Raw genomic sequence first — 14238 nt, forward strand, 5'->3', positions numbered from 1 at the left:
TACCTGTTCACCTAGTTGCTGTGTATATCACTATGTAGCAACTTTAAAGAAATATTCCAGGTTCAATTAAAGTTATGCTCAATCGACAGCATTTGTGGCATAATATTGATTACCACAAAAAAAAAAAAAAAAATGTGTACTCGTCCCTCCTTAAAAAAAAAAAAAAAAACGAAAATCTGGGTTACAGTATTGTTTTATCCAATCCAGTACAGTTATATCTAATTTTACAATTTTGTTGCCGTGACGACATAATGCCCATAATCCATGTAATCCACCTAGAACAGTAGTCTGCTGCAAAAAAAAAGAAAAAAAAAACTACGATTTAAATAACTTTACAGATCACAAGTTTTAACAGAAAAAAATAATGTAGGCTAAGTGCTGTTATAAAATTAAAAGCTTCACATTTTTGCCTTTAAACCCTCCAAACAAAAATATGTTACATTCACTTACATTGTAAGGGCCACACTTTAACCTCGATTTTTGCTTTTTTAGAGAAAAGGAGGAACAGTTTTTTTGTTTTAATCAACAATGTATAAATTTGACACAAAATAGTAACTTACTGGCAACAAATAGCCAGCAAGCTGATGTATTCCGTACCACAGTAACATTACTGTAAAACTATCTACAGTAGTTTACAGTATATTGTATAATGATTTACACTATGTGATGTACTGTAAAATTAATCACGGTAATAGTTTGTATGATGTATATTAAAATACAGTTTATAAGCTGTACAGTAAAATGTATTATGGTAATTGTTTGTATATTGTAAATTATATTAAATTGCAGTGTCCATACTGTAGAACTAACCACAGTAAGAACAGTTTTAGCTTACAGAGTTAGAGTAACTAACTTCTATTTATTACAAGTTAAAAAAAGAATTAAACAATTGAGGCCTTTTTGCAAACAGAACATCTATTACACAATGACAACTCAAATATCACAAATGTTGCTCATAAAGGTTCTACACACATAAAAGTCCATTCAAAAACTGCAGTATTAAATTCACCAGATGTCCAAATAACTGAAAGAACACTCTCCAATTCTTAGCCTGTCCAGACCTAAAGAATAAAATACAAAAATCAATCCATATCATGTATCTTCAGTCTTGTTTTTATATCAACTTGACATTTAAGCTACAAGGGAGAGAATACACTCTCAACAACCAAGGTTGTGCATCATTCAGAAAGGACTGAGATGGAAGTTATTTACATACACATCGAATACAATTCAGAGCAAAACATTTACATATGTTATATTTGTACATAAATAACTTTATTTTAGATGGACGGGTCAAAATAAGTGGCCGGTATAACTCCGCAGCACATCAAAAAAAAATGTTAAATGGGGCGTCCAACGAGTTGCGCACGTTTGCTAACAACATTTGTCCACAGACAAGGCCATTTGGTTACTTCTAGTACTTTAAACTTGTAAGTGCTTACTCCAATACTAAACAGAATGGCCGTTATAAATAATAGGCTACTCTGTTTAAGAACGTAAACTTTGATGATGATTATTTGAAAAAAATTATTCTAGACTGCAAAAAGATGTTTTGTACGATGTTTGTCACTCACCTGGTTCAGTCGAAAAGAGATTGCTTTGCTTCTGCTCTTGGCTGAAGTGACAAGGAGTCGAGTTCAGGCTCAACATTCATAGGTTCCAGGTGCATTCTCATAAAGTTCTACTTTTTATGCGATTTGTATGAGTAAGTCCAATGCAGAGAAGACATCTCCTGGGTTTCGTCTTTTTGATAACACATCACTGAATAATACCACAAATTTCCCCTCTAAATTATGAATGTATAGGTTTGAGATTGGGCCAGTTCTGATGTAAATTACTGTAATTAATTTCCCACTCATTTTCCCCTAAAGAATACAGCTCAATTTGACAGTAACATACTGTAAACGGTTTCTCAAGTAAGGCATGGTGGAAAATACAGAAATTATACTGTAAAAACAACAAAAATAATTTACAGTGAACATTATGGTCACCAGTGTGAGTTTGATCGTCTTTGATGTGGAAAAACAAGAATGAATGGCTTTATTAAGATCTACATGACATGTATCATGATCCATATTGGTCCAGTTATTCTGAACACAAGCACACGATGTTACATTGTCCTAATAATAATGGAACAGAGCTAACCATTCATGCAGAACCTGTTGTTGTGTAGAATTACCTTTTAAATAGACCGCTACCTTTGACCTAATTGAATGAATCAGTAGAGTTCTCCACTGTTGGATACACAAACACTCTGACTGGCAGTTGCAGTTTCCAGTCTTAAATGTTTGAGATGTCCACTCACCGGCCAAAAGCCTTTTTGACCTGAAGGGTCACAAAGCGCCATTCACCTTACACCACACAAAAACAGACTTTTCCATTCACTTGATACTTAACCTAGACCAGTGACTCCACTTGTTCCATTTCCAGTTTTAGAAGAGGGAATAGTTAACTGCCTCTAGAGTCTTCCTTGGCACACTTTTCAGGACAGGCTTGAGCATGTGTGTCATATTAAAACTTTTTTTAAAGAAAATTTGAATGGTGCTTGGCCATGCAAAAAGTATTCGCCACAATGCTAGAATGTTTTCCTGGATGTTGACAGGCAGTTGATAAGGGCCTCTGAGTGTTATTTGGTGCTTGCTATGTGATTGCTAGTGTGTTCTGAGGGTCACTAGGTGGTTGCTTACTGGCTTAAAGTGCTGTAAGCGATTTAGCTTTCTAAAGCTTTCACGTCACTGAGCCTTTTAATTAGCCATGCCCCCTCATTCTAAAACCCTGCCCTCCAGAGATAATTTTGAGACCAAACTGAGCATAGAGCAGCATTGTTTTTTTCCCTGTTGCTTTCAAATTCAGCAGTGGCACAATAGTGCCCTCAACTGACAAACATTATGAATCATAGCCTCAATGATCCGCTTCAAATACAACACTATGAGGACGAGAAAAATGATTGACAGGTGAAAATTGTCAATGTCTGCGATCCGCAGACACATATTTGTTTGCTGTTTACAAAGACTACAGCTGTCACAGAGACCTCAGGACCTGTAAGATATTTCATTAATATCTTTAAGGGAGTAGGACATTTTTTGCAAACTTTTCCATGAAAAAAAAATCACTTACAGCACATTTAAGTCAAAAGAGCCCACCTGCAAGTTTCTATGATATTCTGGTCCCTAGATATGGCTTGAGTCCCTCTGCAGTGTAAGTGTGTGGAAATTATTATTTATTTTTTTATCATCCACTAGATTAAGCATGTATCACTAATAAGCAGTGCTAGTAATGGTGGTCATTATTGCAAAAAAAAAAAAAAAAAAAATTAGTTTAGGAAATCAGTTGCCTGAGACAATTATACAGTCTAACGGTCATAAATGACCACAGAATGTGTAATAATCTCACATGTTAATGTCTCTAATTTCCATAAATAATTTGAACTAAAAGATGGGGTCAACAATTGCATTATGAATGCTGAAAATATTGTTCAGCTGACAGTACTGACATAATGTAAGCCAGCAGAATGTACTGTAGAGTGGAATAGAGTTCAAAGAGAAAGTATGTACAAAATGACTTTTTTTAAGAGCTGCCTCATTTAGTAGTACTCAATAAGGAACAGCAGTATAAATCTCCTCATATTTGCATTTTTTTTCTTCTCTTTTTGCTATGCAAGGATTTTAAACTAATATGGTAGTCTGCCAAAAATCTACTTACTGGAATAGACAGCCTAGAGTAATTCACATTTCTGCTTTTAAATCACAAGTGTTGTGTATTCCGCATTTTCTCTGAACCAGCTGTACCAATGCCATATTTCACACAGTCAACCTCACTGATATGTACGTTTCTTTCTATTTTAATACATGTCAATCTTAAAGGGATAGTTAAACCCCAAAATTTAATTAATTTACTAATTTACTCATGAGTCATCATTTACTTACCCTCTTGTTGATCCAATTCATATGACTCATAATACAAAAGGTGGACTCTCTTTCTTTAAAAACAAATAAAATAGAAGATGAAACTGAATCTTGAGTTAGCCTAACATTCTGCCTAACATCTCCACGAAAGAAAGTCATATTTGTTTGGAACAACAAGAGGGTGAGTAAATGATAACATAATTGTCATTTTCGGGTGAACTATCTGTTTAAGAGTGACATTTATGAAAGTAAATGAGAGAGGCAATGGAATTGGGACCCATCACAGGCCAGACTCGAACCTGCGTCATCGCCATAAGCACCACAACAGAACATGTCTGGTGCATGTGCGTTAAATGATGCACAAGGCTCCGACTAGAACTTATGAGCACTCTTCAAATTGTAACCAAACACATTCCATGTTTCATATTACTGTATATCCGGAGTCAGTTTACTGCAGAATGTCGGCGTTAAAGAGACAAATCATTAGGTGAGCTAACAGGAGTTTGCGTGCATATGTACAACTCCACCATGCACCATAATATAGCAGCCATACGATAGCAGCTGTTTTTGTTCAACTGATATAGGGATAGCAGGGCTCTACACTTACATTTTTTTTAGGAGCACTTGTGCTCATAATTTAAACAATTTAGGAGCAGTCAAAAATTTAGGAACACAGCTGTAGTTAATGTGTCACAATATAACATGCACAAAAAGGCATGAGAAAACTGAGCTCATCAGTTATGACAAAATTCAGGAGCATAGTGTGAGTCATGACAAAGGAGTTTAAATTCTTATAAACCAAATTTATTATTTTCAGTTAATATGTCAGGCTCTCTACAAAAAAACAACAGCAGCTCATGTTAACCTGTTTCACCTTGTGAACATAAATATACAAAAACACAATGTTCAGTGTTTGAAGTGTGGTACTCTTAAATGTATTTAAGAACTCTAAATTGACATCTGCACTGCTGAACACAATTAATGTTCCTGTCACACAATGTATAACAATCAGATGCTGCATATTTCAGTTGGCCAGGCTTTGTAAACTTTAAACTTTTAATAAAATGTAATGCTTTTTCATTTCATTCAAGCTTACTAAAAGGTCTCACACAACTTGACTGAAGGGATGAAAAGCAGCCAATCACAGTGTGAAACATACAGTTGTGCTCAAAAGTTTGCATACCCTTGGAGAATTGGTAATATATGTACCGTTTTTAAAGAAAACATGAGTGAGCAGAGCACATTTCTTTTATTTCGTATGGGATTCATATTCAACTGTAGGTTATAACAGAATGGCACAATCATAAAACAAAACATGACAACAAAGAAAAAAATTAAATGACCCCTGTTCAAAAGTCTGCATACCCTTAGTTCTTAATACTGTGTATTGCCCCCTTTAGCATCAATGACAGCGTTCAGTCTTTTGTAATAGTTGTCTATGAGGCCCCAAATTCTTGCAGGTGGTATAGCTGCCCATTCGTCTTGGCAAAATGCCTCCAGGTCATGCAAAGTCTTTGGTCGTCTTGCATGAACCGCATGTTTGAGATCTCCCCAGAGTGGCTCGATGATATTAAGGTCAGGAGACTGTGATGGCCACTCCAGAACCTTTTTCTGCTGTAAGCACCGGAGGGTCAACATGGCCTTGTGCTTAGGGTCATTGTCATGCTGGAATGTCCAAGAGCGTCCCATGCGCAGCTTTCATGCAGAAGAATGCAAATTGTCTGCCAATATTTTCTGATAACATGCTGCATTTATCTTGCCATCAGTTTTCACAAGATTCCCTTGTGCCTTTAGAGCTCACACACCCCCAAAACATCAGTGAGCCACCACCATGCTTCACAGTGGGGATGGTATTCTTTTCACTATAGGCCTTGTTGAACCCTCTCCAAACATAGCGCTTATGGTTGTGACCATAAAGCTCTATTTTGGTTTCGTCACTCCAAATTACAGTGTGCCAGAAGCTGTGAGGCGTGTCAAGGTGTTGTCGGGCATATTGTAACTGGGCTTTTTTGTGGCATTGGTGCAGTAAAGTTTTCTTTCTGGCAACTCGACCATGCAGCTTATTTTTGTTCAAGTATCGTTGTATTGTGCTCCTTGAAACAACCACACCGTCTTTTTCCAGAGCAGCCTGTATTTCTCCTGAGGTTACCTGCGGGTTTTTCTTTGTATCCTGAACAATTCTTCTGGCAGTTGTGGCTGAAATCTTTCTTGGTCTACCTGAACTTGGCTTGGTATCAAGAGATCCCCGAATTTTCCACTTCTTAAGTGATTGAACAGTACAGACTGGCATTTTCAAGGCTTTGGATATCTTTTTATATCCTTTTCCATCTTTATAAAGTTCCATTACCTTGTTACGCAGGTCTTTTAACAGTTCTTCTCTGCTCCCCATGGCTCAGTATCTAGCCTGCTCAGTGCATCCACGTGAGAGTTAACAAACTCATTGACTATTTATACATAAAATGCCACAGGTGTGGGAAATTAGCCTTTAATTGCCATTTAAACCTGTGTGTGTCACCTTGTGTGTCTGTAACAAGGCCAAACATTCAAGGGTATGTAAACTTTTGATCAGGGCCATTTGGGTGATTTCTGTTATCATTATGATTTAAAAAGGAGCCAAACAACTATGTGATGATAAATGGCTTCATATGATCACTACCCTTAAATACATTTTTTGCATGATCAGTCATATTTTCAAAATCAATGCCAAAATTTCACAATTTCTGCCAGGGTATGCAAACTTTTGAGCACAGCTGTAACTATTGCGCAGTGTAGATGCATTTGGGAGTTGAAATTTGTATTCCGATTTTACTATACAACACTTATGAGCTTCAATCTAGGGTCGGGGATTTGATCCGATTCCAATTCTGGGAGTCACGATCCGATTTCAAAACGATTCCTGATACATCTACATTTATTTCTTAATAATTTTTCTGCTGTGCAAAGGCAAAAAACAGTAACTTCACATTTTGACCAAAACTGGGGTCCTTAGACTGTAAGTTGCCCTGTGACTGACAGGTCTTGCTCAACTATAACCAGGTTTTGAGAAAACTGCAGTAACTACAAAATCTATACTCAAATCAAGTAAATGTTTTGTTTGTGTACAGTGTATTTTACAGCCTTTGTATGGTAGTATTGTCATTATAAAAAGTAATAAACACAGACCTCTTTGCACAAGAAAATAAATCAAAGAAAATAAATATTGTTTTTCAAAACACAATACTATTAAACTAAATAATTCAACTGATTATGTTAAATAACTTTTATATGTTTAAAGCATTGTTGATAATTTTTATTTAATAGTATTACATTTTTAATTGGAATAAATCTATCTGAAGCCTTTTGATTTTTTTATTTTAACTATAACTACAGGTTGGTGCTCCAGGTTGAGGGTTAGGTTTAGGGCATGAGATGTCTGCTTCTGTGAGAGTGCAGATGTCAGCTTCTCCTTTCCTCACCACAGGTGATAAAGGGGCACAAGTAGCAGGATTATTATTTAAAAAATCTATCAAGCATCTCGTATGCGCTGTTTCATCTGTTGGCTCTGCGAGTAGAAGTCTCACCTGCTTAACATTTATCTAATGAGCCGCCAGGTTTGCGTGCTCTTCCCGACGAGCGAGAGACCAGCAATGTGCAACAGCAAATGAAAGAGCGCAAGAGGAGTATAAGACATTGGGAAGCAGCAAACATAAAATAATTAGAAAATTAAAACATCACCTACATCTTCCGAACCGCTGTCTTATCATTATTTGTAGGTGTTTTTTCTTTTTTGTTGTGCAAATTGGTGCAATAACGGGCGCAAGCTCATATTTTGTGTTCTGTGTTGACATAGAACAACTCTCCTGTTGCCATGTGTGTGAGTTTGTGAATTAATATTGGGAGTTTCATTAGGAGACAAATGGTGTGTGGTTCATACATCCAGTCTGCGATCAGTTTTGTAGAATGCGCTTGGCTTTAGGATATGTGCATTTCTAACATCTGTCTCTGGTGCGCGCATAAATTCCACTGCGCTGCTGCGTTCTCAGAATCGATTAATTGGATAATCCATTTTTTTCGCCCACCCCTACTTCAGTCCGGTCACACACCAGTGTGCCTAAATATTTTTTCAGTCACACACAGTCATTTTCAGTCGCAAATTTGACTGAAATGGTCGCACTGTAGAGCCCTGGATAGTATGTATCTCGCATGCAGCAGCCCAGAAAAGATTAAATGTTTTGACCTCTGAAGCAGTGTACTCCCCCCACCCTTCTCCTGTTCTCCACACCCTGCTGGGCTGCTGCTTCAGGTAGCCTGGCACAAAGGCTTCCCTCTCTGAAAGCAATGACTGTGCATTTTGAGTACTATATGTGCCGTTTGCACAAGTCTGCATTTTCCACAGCATGTGCATGCACTCATACATACAGTTGGCCTATATACACACATTTGCTTTCAAAGTCCTATAATGTGATTATGTTGCTTTAGCTAGATCTCAAGATTGCGAATATTCATACATCATCATACATCCCAAGAATATTGCTGAACTGAAACAGTTCTGTTAACGAGGAATGGTGCAAAATTCCTACTGACAGCTGGGCAATGACATTGCAATTTTGTCCTTGCATGAAGCCTGAGATTTGTTCATCAATACTGATGTTTTCTTTCTTGTCCGCTCCAACCTGTTTTATTTACACACTCCCAGTACTTATTGTCTTTTATTCACTGGTATAGCAGTTGAATATCAATGATTTATTCTGTCCTTAAAATATCTCAACAAGTTACAGTACCCTCACTCTCACTACAGTCCTTTTCTGAGAGTCTCTGTTTTCACACTGCATTTGACTACACCAAAAACAAATAGTTAAGACTGTGGCTGCATCTGAAACCCTAGTGAGATGCATTTCGAGGCATCATAGGCATGTTCAAACACTTAAACCTACCTATGATGTTTAGGTTGGCAGCGCATTAGGCTTTGATACACAGCCTGATTTGGTGAGATGAGATCACTTACAGTTTTATGAAATGTAGGAGGAGAGGAAATTAGTTTTGCTCATTGTTGAACAGCTTCAGGATTAAACTGTTTTAAAGTGGTAGTATTCTCAGTGGACCATCACTAATGATATCCTCTCCCTTTTCTCTTTTCTCTTTTGTCTTTCTCTCCCTCCCTCTAGGTGGTGTTGGTCTTTGCACTTAGCATTGGAGCTCTGGGAATATACTTCATAGATTCTTCGGAGTGAGTACTATTCTGATCTAAAACTTTTTGTCAGAATGATATATTCTCATAAAAGCCTAAGGCCTAAAACACAGACCTTAAATAATGAGAGCATAGATTGAAGTGATTTCATTTGCCTCCTTACATTAAAGGCTTTTTCTTTTACAATAGTGCAGATTTTAATCAGATTTAAATTTTTCCGCAAAGGGTCAGTAAAGGGAAGTGAAGGGCTAAATCTTCAAAAAATGTTTTGTCAACCTGGGGTCAGACTAAACATTATATCATTTATTTATTTATTTTTTATGTGAGGTTTGGTATTTTTAGAACCCTATTATCATTTTTTTTATTTGTCTAAATGCATTTTGAAACCCTGATTTGTGTGATTTCATTGTTTTCTAGCAGTAAGCATCAAAGCTCATGTAATTTCTGCACCACCAAACAAAATTGCAAAAATAAATGTTTCTTTTCAAACAGCTTTCTGAATAATCCCCAGTCTGCTGATGATTGAACAAAAAAAAGTCCCGCCCCAACTCACGTCATTGGTCGAGTCAGTGTTGCCGTGTCGGTATGGATGGGTAGTGCCACATAGACAGTATTTACAGTTTTAGAGAAAATTAACCTACAAATTTCTAACTTACAGTTGTATCTGCATATTAAGCTGGGATAACAGAAAATATTTTAACACAGAAAATGTGCACACTTCAGCTTTAAATAAATAAATAAATAAAATAGTAAATAAACATAAGGAAAATACAGTATAAATGCCATAATGCAAAACAGGGTTGCAGATTTAGCTTAAATAATGCTTTTACACATTAACCTGCTTTTACACAGTAGGGGCTAGCTAGTTTGTAGTAAAATGTTGGTTTGTAATTATTAGCAAACTTTTTTCCCAAAAATTAAAGAAACTTATTTCTTAGATATTTTTTCTAACAATAACTGGTAACGGGGCTGAATGACTGAGCATGACAAATGCAGTTAACGCCACAATTTGTGTGCAAATTGAAAAAAATGGAAGGAGATTACACCTGCAGGTCAGGTCTTCTGTTACAATGTACAAACCTCCAATAGTTTATTATAAGTACAAGGCACAGATGGTAACACAATACAGTGTAAAGGCACTAATTTCCCATATAGTTAATTATACCATATTAATGAACCCTACATTTAATGGTACTGTTAAGGATACCGTTATATAATTCAGGGGTTTTGTTCTCTTTCCTCTTGAATGCAGTTTAAACTCAACCTCAATGTGGCGGGATTATTTTGTCAATGAAAGCCAAGTAGGTCTGTTTCCATGGTTACATTAGGCAGAGTATTTCTGCCACCCAGCCCTCTCCTATGCTCCCTAGAGAAAGGTGTGTTGTAAGCTGTTGCCCAGGCAACCAGGTATGATTGCTCAAAGTATTTGCATATGTACCAGCCAATCGATCCATATTTTTACACCATTTGTTGTATAATAAGTAGTAGAATAAGCAGGACTGTTATATGTTGATTATTTAATCGAATTAATTGCATATATTAATATTTGCTGAGAAAGCCCCTCAAATAAAAATAATTAAATATATAAAGATTAAATAGTTATAAACAGTTATATTTAAATAATTATAAATATAACATATACAGTATATTATAAAAATAATAATTCAGATAACTTTAATGCAATACATTATTGTTGCAGATGGGTAAAGTAATAAGACAATGCAAAAAAGGCAATATGGTTTATTTCCATATTATTGAGCATAAACATATCATTGGCTTACAGTCCACAGAAATACATTTTTGCAATTTAATTTGTCAATCTGTCCACCTCTAAGGTGGTGTCAGTGTATACCTCTGTCAGACGGGCACTTTTGAAGCATCTCACTTTGATTGCATTGTGTCATAAATACCCCGGTTTTAGGTCGCTGTGTCAAGTTAAACATAGTTTGAATCTTACAAAAACGTCAAGAGATCCCTGGTGGAATATACCATATTACGGTACAGGGACATGATTAATTGCGTAAATATTTTTAACGCGCTATTTCTTACAGTATTAATTGCTCTGAATTAATGCATTCAATCGACATCCCTAATAATAAACCAAACTGCTTCGATTTAAATACAGTAGTGATTATCTTGTCAAAATTACAGATTGCTGTTGGCTTAGCTCCGCATGCAAAAAGTGAACATGTGCAGTGTAAATCTAAGCTGTGGACCACCACAGCAATGAAATGGTTCTTAGCATGTGTTCAGTCTTATATATAAAGTCAAACATACAGCCTGTGTGTGCCTTGACTGACTATCACAGCATGCTGGAGCAAAGCAAGGCATGATGGGAATTTGTAATCCCTATAATGCTTGGATCAGGATGTTAAAGAAAGCAGAGGCTTATGCATCATTCAGAAAAAAAAAAAAAAAACTGGTCTGGCTTGTCATCTAAAATACATGTTTTCACTTTACAGCTTTTAGTTGGCAGCTTTCTCAGTTGAATGCATGTGAGACAGAATATAATTTAATAATTATTAAAGGTGAATTTACTATTTGTATAACAAACTATACCTCGACTGGTATGACTTGGCTGGACTTGCAGTTTAGTAAGTCTGTTGTCTGCATAGTAGGTTGTCCAATTGTTTTGATTGATTTGTCATCACATTTGTTCATTAATCAGACTGAATGTTCATTGTTGCATGCAACCTGCAGACAACACAATCGAAAGATGTGCTGAGTTGAATTATCGAAACAAATTTGTTAGTAACGAAGATTCAGAAACATTGTGTCTGACACATAAACTCTGTGTTTCAGTGACTCTTTGATTCCACACAGAAATTGACTGACAACCAAAGCTGACTTGTCAAGTCTATTGTCTGTGGTCTCAGTCAAGGGATTTTTTGCAGACAAGTGATGTCCTGAATTTACTACCACTGTAGTGTAGGTGGGCTTAAGATAACAGAGTGCCTAGCAGAATGATTTGGCTCTTTTTGCGGACTGAACTTGATGTCAGATTAGACATCAGTCTCTGATCTACCCAGTTCTTTATGGAGGTGCCAAAGACATGACTGGTAGTCATATAGACACTATATTGCTCAGTGCTCTAAAAAATGACTGACAGTATTGTGACACCTTAAATTGTGGCAGATTGGGCAGCTGAGTAATAGAGGTGGTTACCGTTATATATATATATATATGCTGCTTCCAAGAGCTCCTCCAAGCCCAGTCCGAGGATCGGCAGGCCTTACGGAGCTGGCTAGCTCCAGGCGGATCCTCCGCAGCGACCCCGGTGGCAGTGATGAAGCTGCCTGAAGGAAACAGGTAGACAAGTATGTATATCCACAGTAAGGAGTCGTATCGACATAATCTGAAAGGCTGCTCAGCAAGGAAGAAGCCACTGCTCCAAAACCACAAAAAAGCCAGACTACAGTTTGCAAGTGCATATGGTGACAAAGATCTTACTTTTTGGAGAAATGGCCTCTGGTCTAATGAAACCAAAATTTAACTGTTTGGCCATAATTACTATTTTTATGTTTGGAGGAAAAAGGGTGAGGCTTGCAAGCCAAAGAACACCATCCCAACCTTGAAGCATGGGGGTAGCAGCATCATGTTTTGGGGATGCTTTGCTGGAGGAGGGACTGGTGTGCTTCACAAAATAGATGGCATCATGAGGAAGGAAAATTATGTGGATATATTGAAGCAGCATCTCAAGACATCAGCCAGGAAGTTAAAGCTCGGTCGCAAATGGGTCTTCCAAATGGACAATGACCCCAAGCATACCTCCAAAGTTGTGGCAAAATGGATTAAGGACAACAAAGTCAAGGTTTTGGAGTGGCCATCAATCCTGACCTCAATCCGATAGAAAATTTGAGGGCAGCACTGAAAAAGCGCATGCAAGCAAGGAGGCCTACAAACCTGACTCAGTTACACGAGTTCTGTCTGGAGGAATGAGCCAAAATCCCAGCAACTTATTGTGAGAAGCTTGTGGAAGGCTACCCAAAATGTTAAACAATTTAAAGGCAATACTACCAAATACTAACAAAGTATATGTAAACTTATGACCCACTGGGAATGTGATGAAATAAATCATTCTCTCTACTATTATTCTGACATTTCACATTCTTAAAATAAAGTAGTGATCCTAACTGACCTAAGACAGGGAATGTTTTCTATAATTAAATGTCAGGAATTGTAAAATTTTTTTAAATGTATTTGGCTAAGGTGTATGTAAACTTCTGACTTCAGCTGTATATATATATATATATATATATATATATATATATGTTTGTGTTCTCTAGAATGACAACATCCCTCCCCATGTTACTGCACTTATAACAAGCAATAGCAAGTTGCAAATCATGTTCATGGGTGTGATGTAAACCTAAAGTCTTGCCTATTTAAAAAAAAAAAAAAAAAAAAAAAGGGGGATGAGCCCTTATTTCAGTTGGAAATACGTCAATACAGGAAAGAAAACTGTGCTTGTCAAGCCAGTTCATGTGGACCCAAATATGAAAATTCTCATATCCTTTACTCACCCTTGTGCCATCCCAGATGCGTCTGACTTACTTTCTTCTGCAGAACACAAACAAAGATTTTAAGAAGAATATTTCAGCTCTGGAGGTCCCTACAATGCAAGTGAATGGTGGCCAGAACTCTGAAGGTCCAAATATCACAAAGGCATCAGCGAAGTAATCCATATGGCTCCAGTGGTTTAATCAATGTCTTCTGAAGTGATCCAGTCGGTTTTGTGTGAGAACAGACCACAATGTAATTCCTTTTTACTATAAATTTTGGCATCAGCAGTTTTCTTGGCAATCATGATTTCAAGCTCGATTACACTTCATATAGTGCCATCGATTGCTCTGCGCATGCGTCAAGGATCATTAGGTAGTGTATTCGAGCTTGAAATCATGATCATGCCTAGAGATTTTGGTCTGTTCTCACCCAAAACCGATTGGATTACTTCAGAAGACATTGATTAAAATAGTGGAGTCGAATGGATTACTTTTATGATGCCTTTATATGATATTTGGATCTTCAGATTTTAGGCCACCATTCACCTGCATTGTGAGGACCTACAGAGCTGAAATATTCTTCAAAAAAAATCTTCATTTGTACTCAGCAGAAGAAATAAATTCATAAACATCTAGGATGAGTAAATGATGTGAACTATCCCTA

The 14238-nt window shown here is 36.9% G+C and overlaps 1 protein-coding gene across 10 annotated transcripts in view; it reads left to right on the plus strand.

Annotated features, from left to right (window-relative positions):
* Window positions 1–14238, plus strand: part of kcnma1a (potassium large conductance calcium-activated channel, subfamily M, alpha member 1a) — a 312165-nt gene that overhangs the window by 152627 nt on the left and 145300 nt on the right. For all 10 annotated transcript variants that reach the window (XM_051651297.1, XM_051651298.1, XM_051651289.1 and 7 more), the window contains exon 3: window positions 9050–9111. In XM_051651297.1, the coding sequence (XP_051507257.1) occupies window positions 9050–9111 (62 nt within the window). The remainder of the gene's footprint in view (window positions 1–9049; window positions 9112–14238) is intronic.

This window comes from Myxocyprinus asiaticus, chromosome 23 (assembly GCF_019703515.2).
Source record: "Myxocyprinus asiaticus isolate MX2 ecotype Aquarium Trade chromosome 23, UBuf_Myxa_2, whole genome shotgun sequence".
Classification (NCBI taxonomy): Eukaryota; Metazoa; Chordata; class Actinopteri; order Cypriniformes; family Catostomidae; genus Myxocyprinus; species Myxocyprinus asiaticus.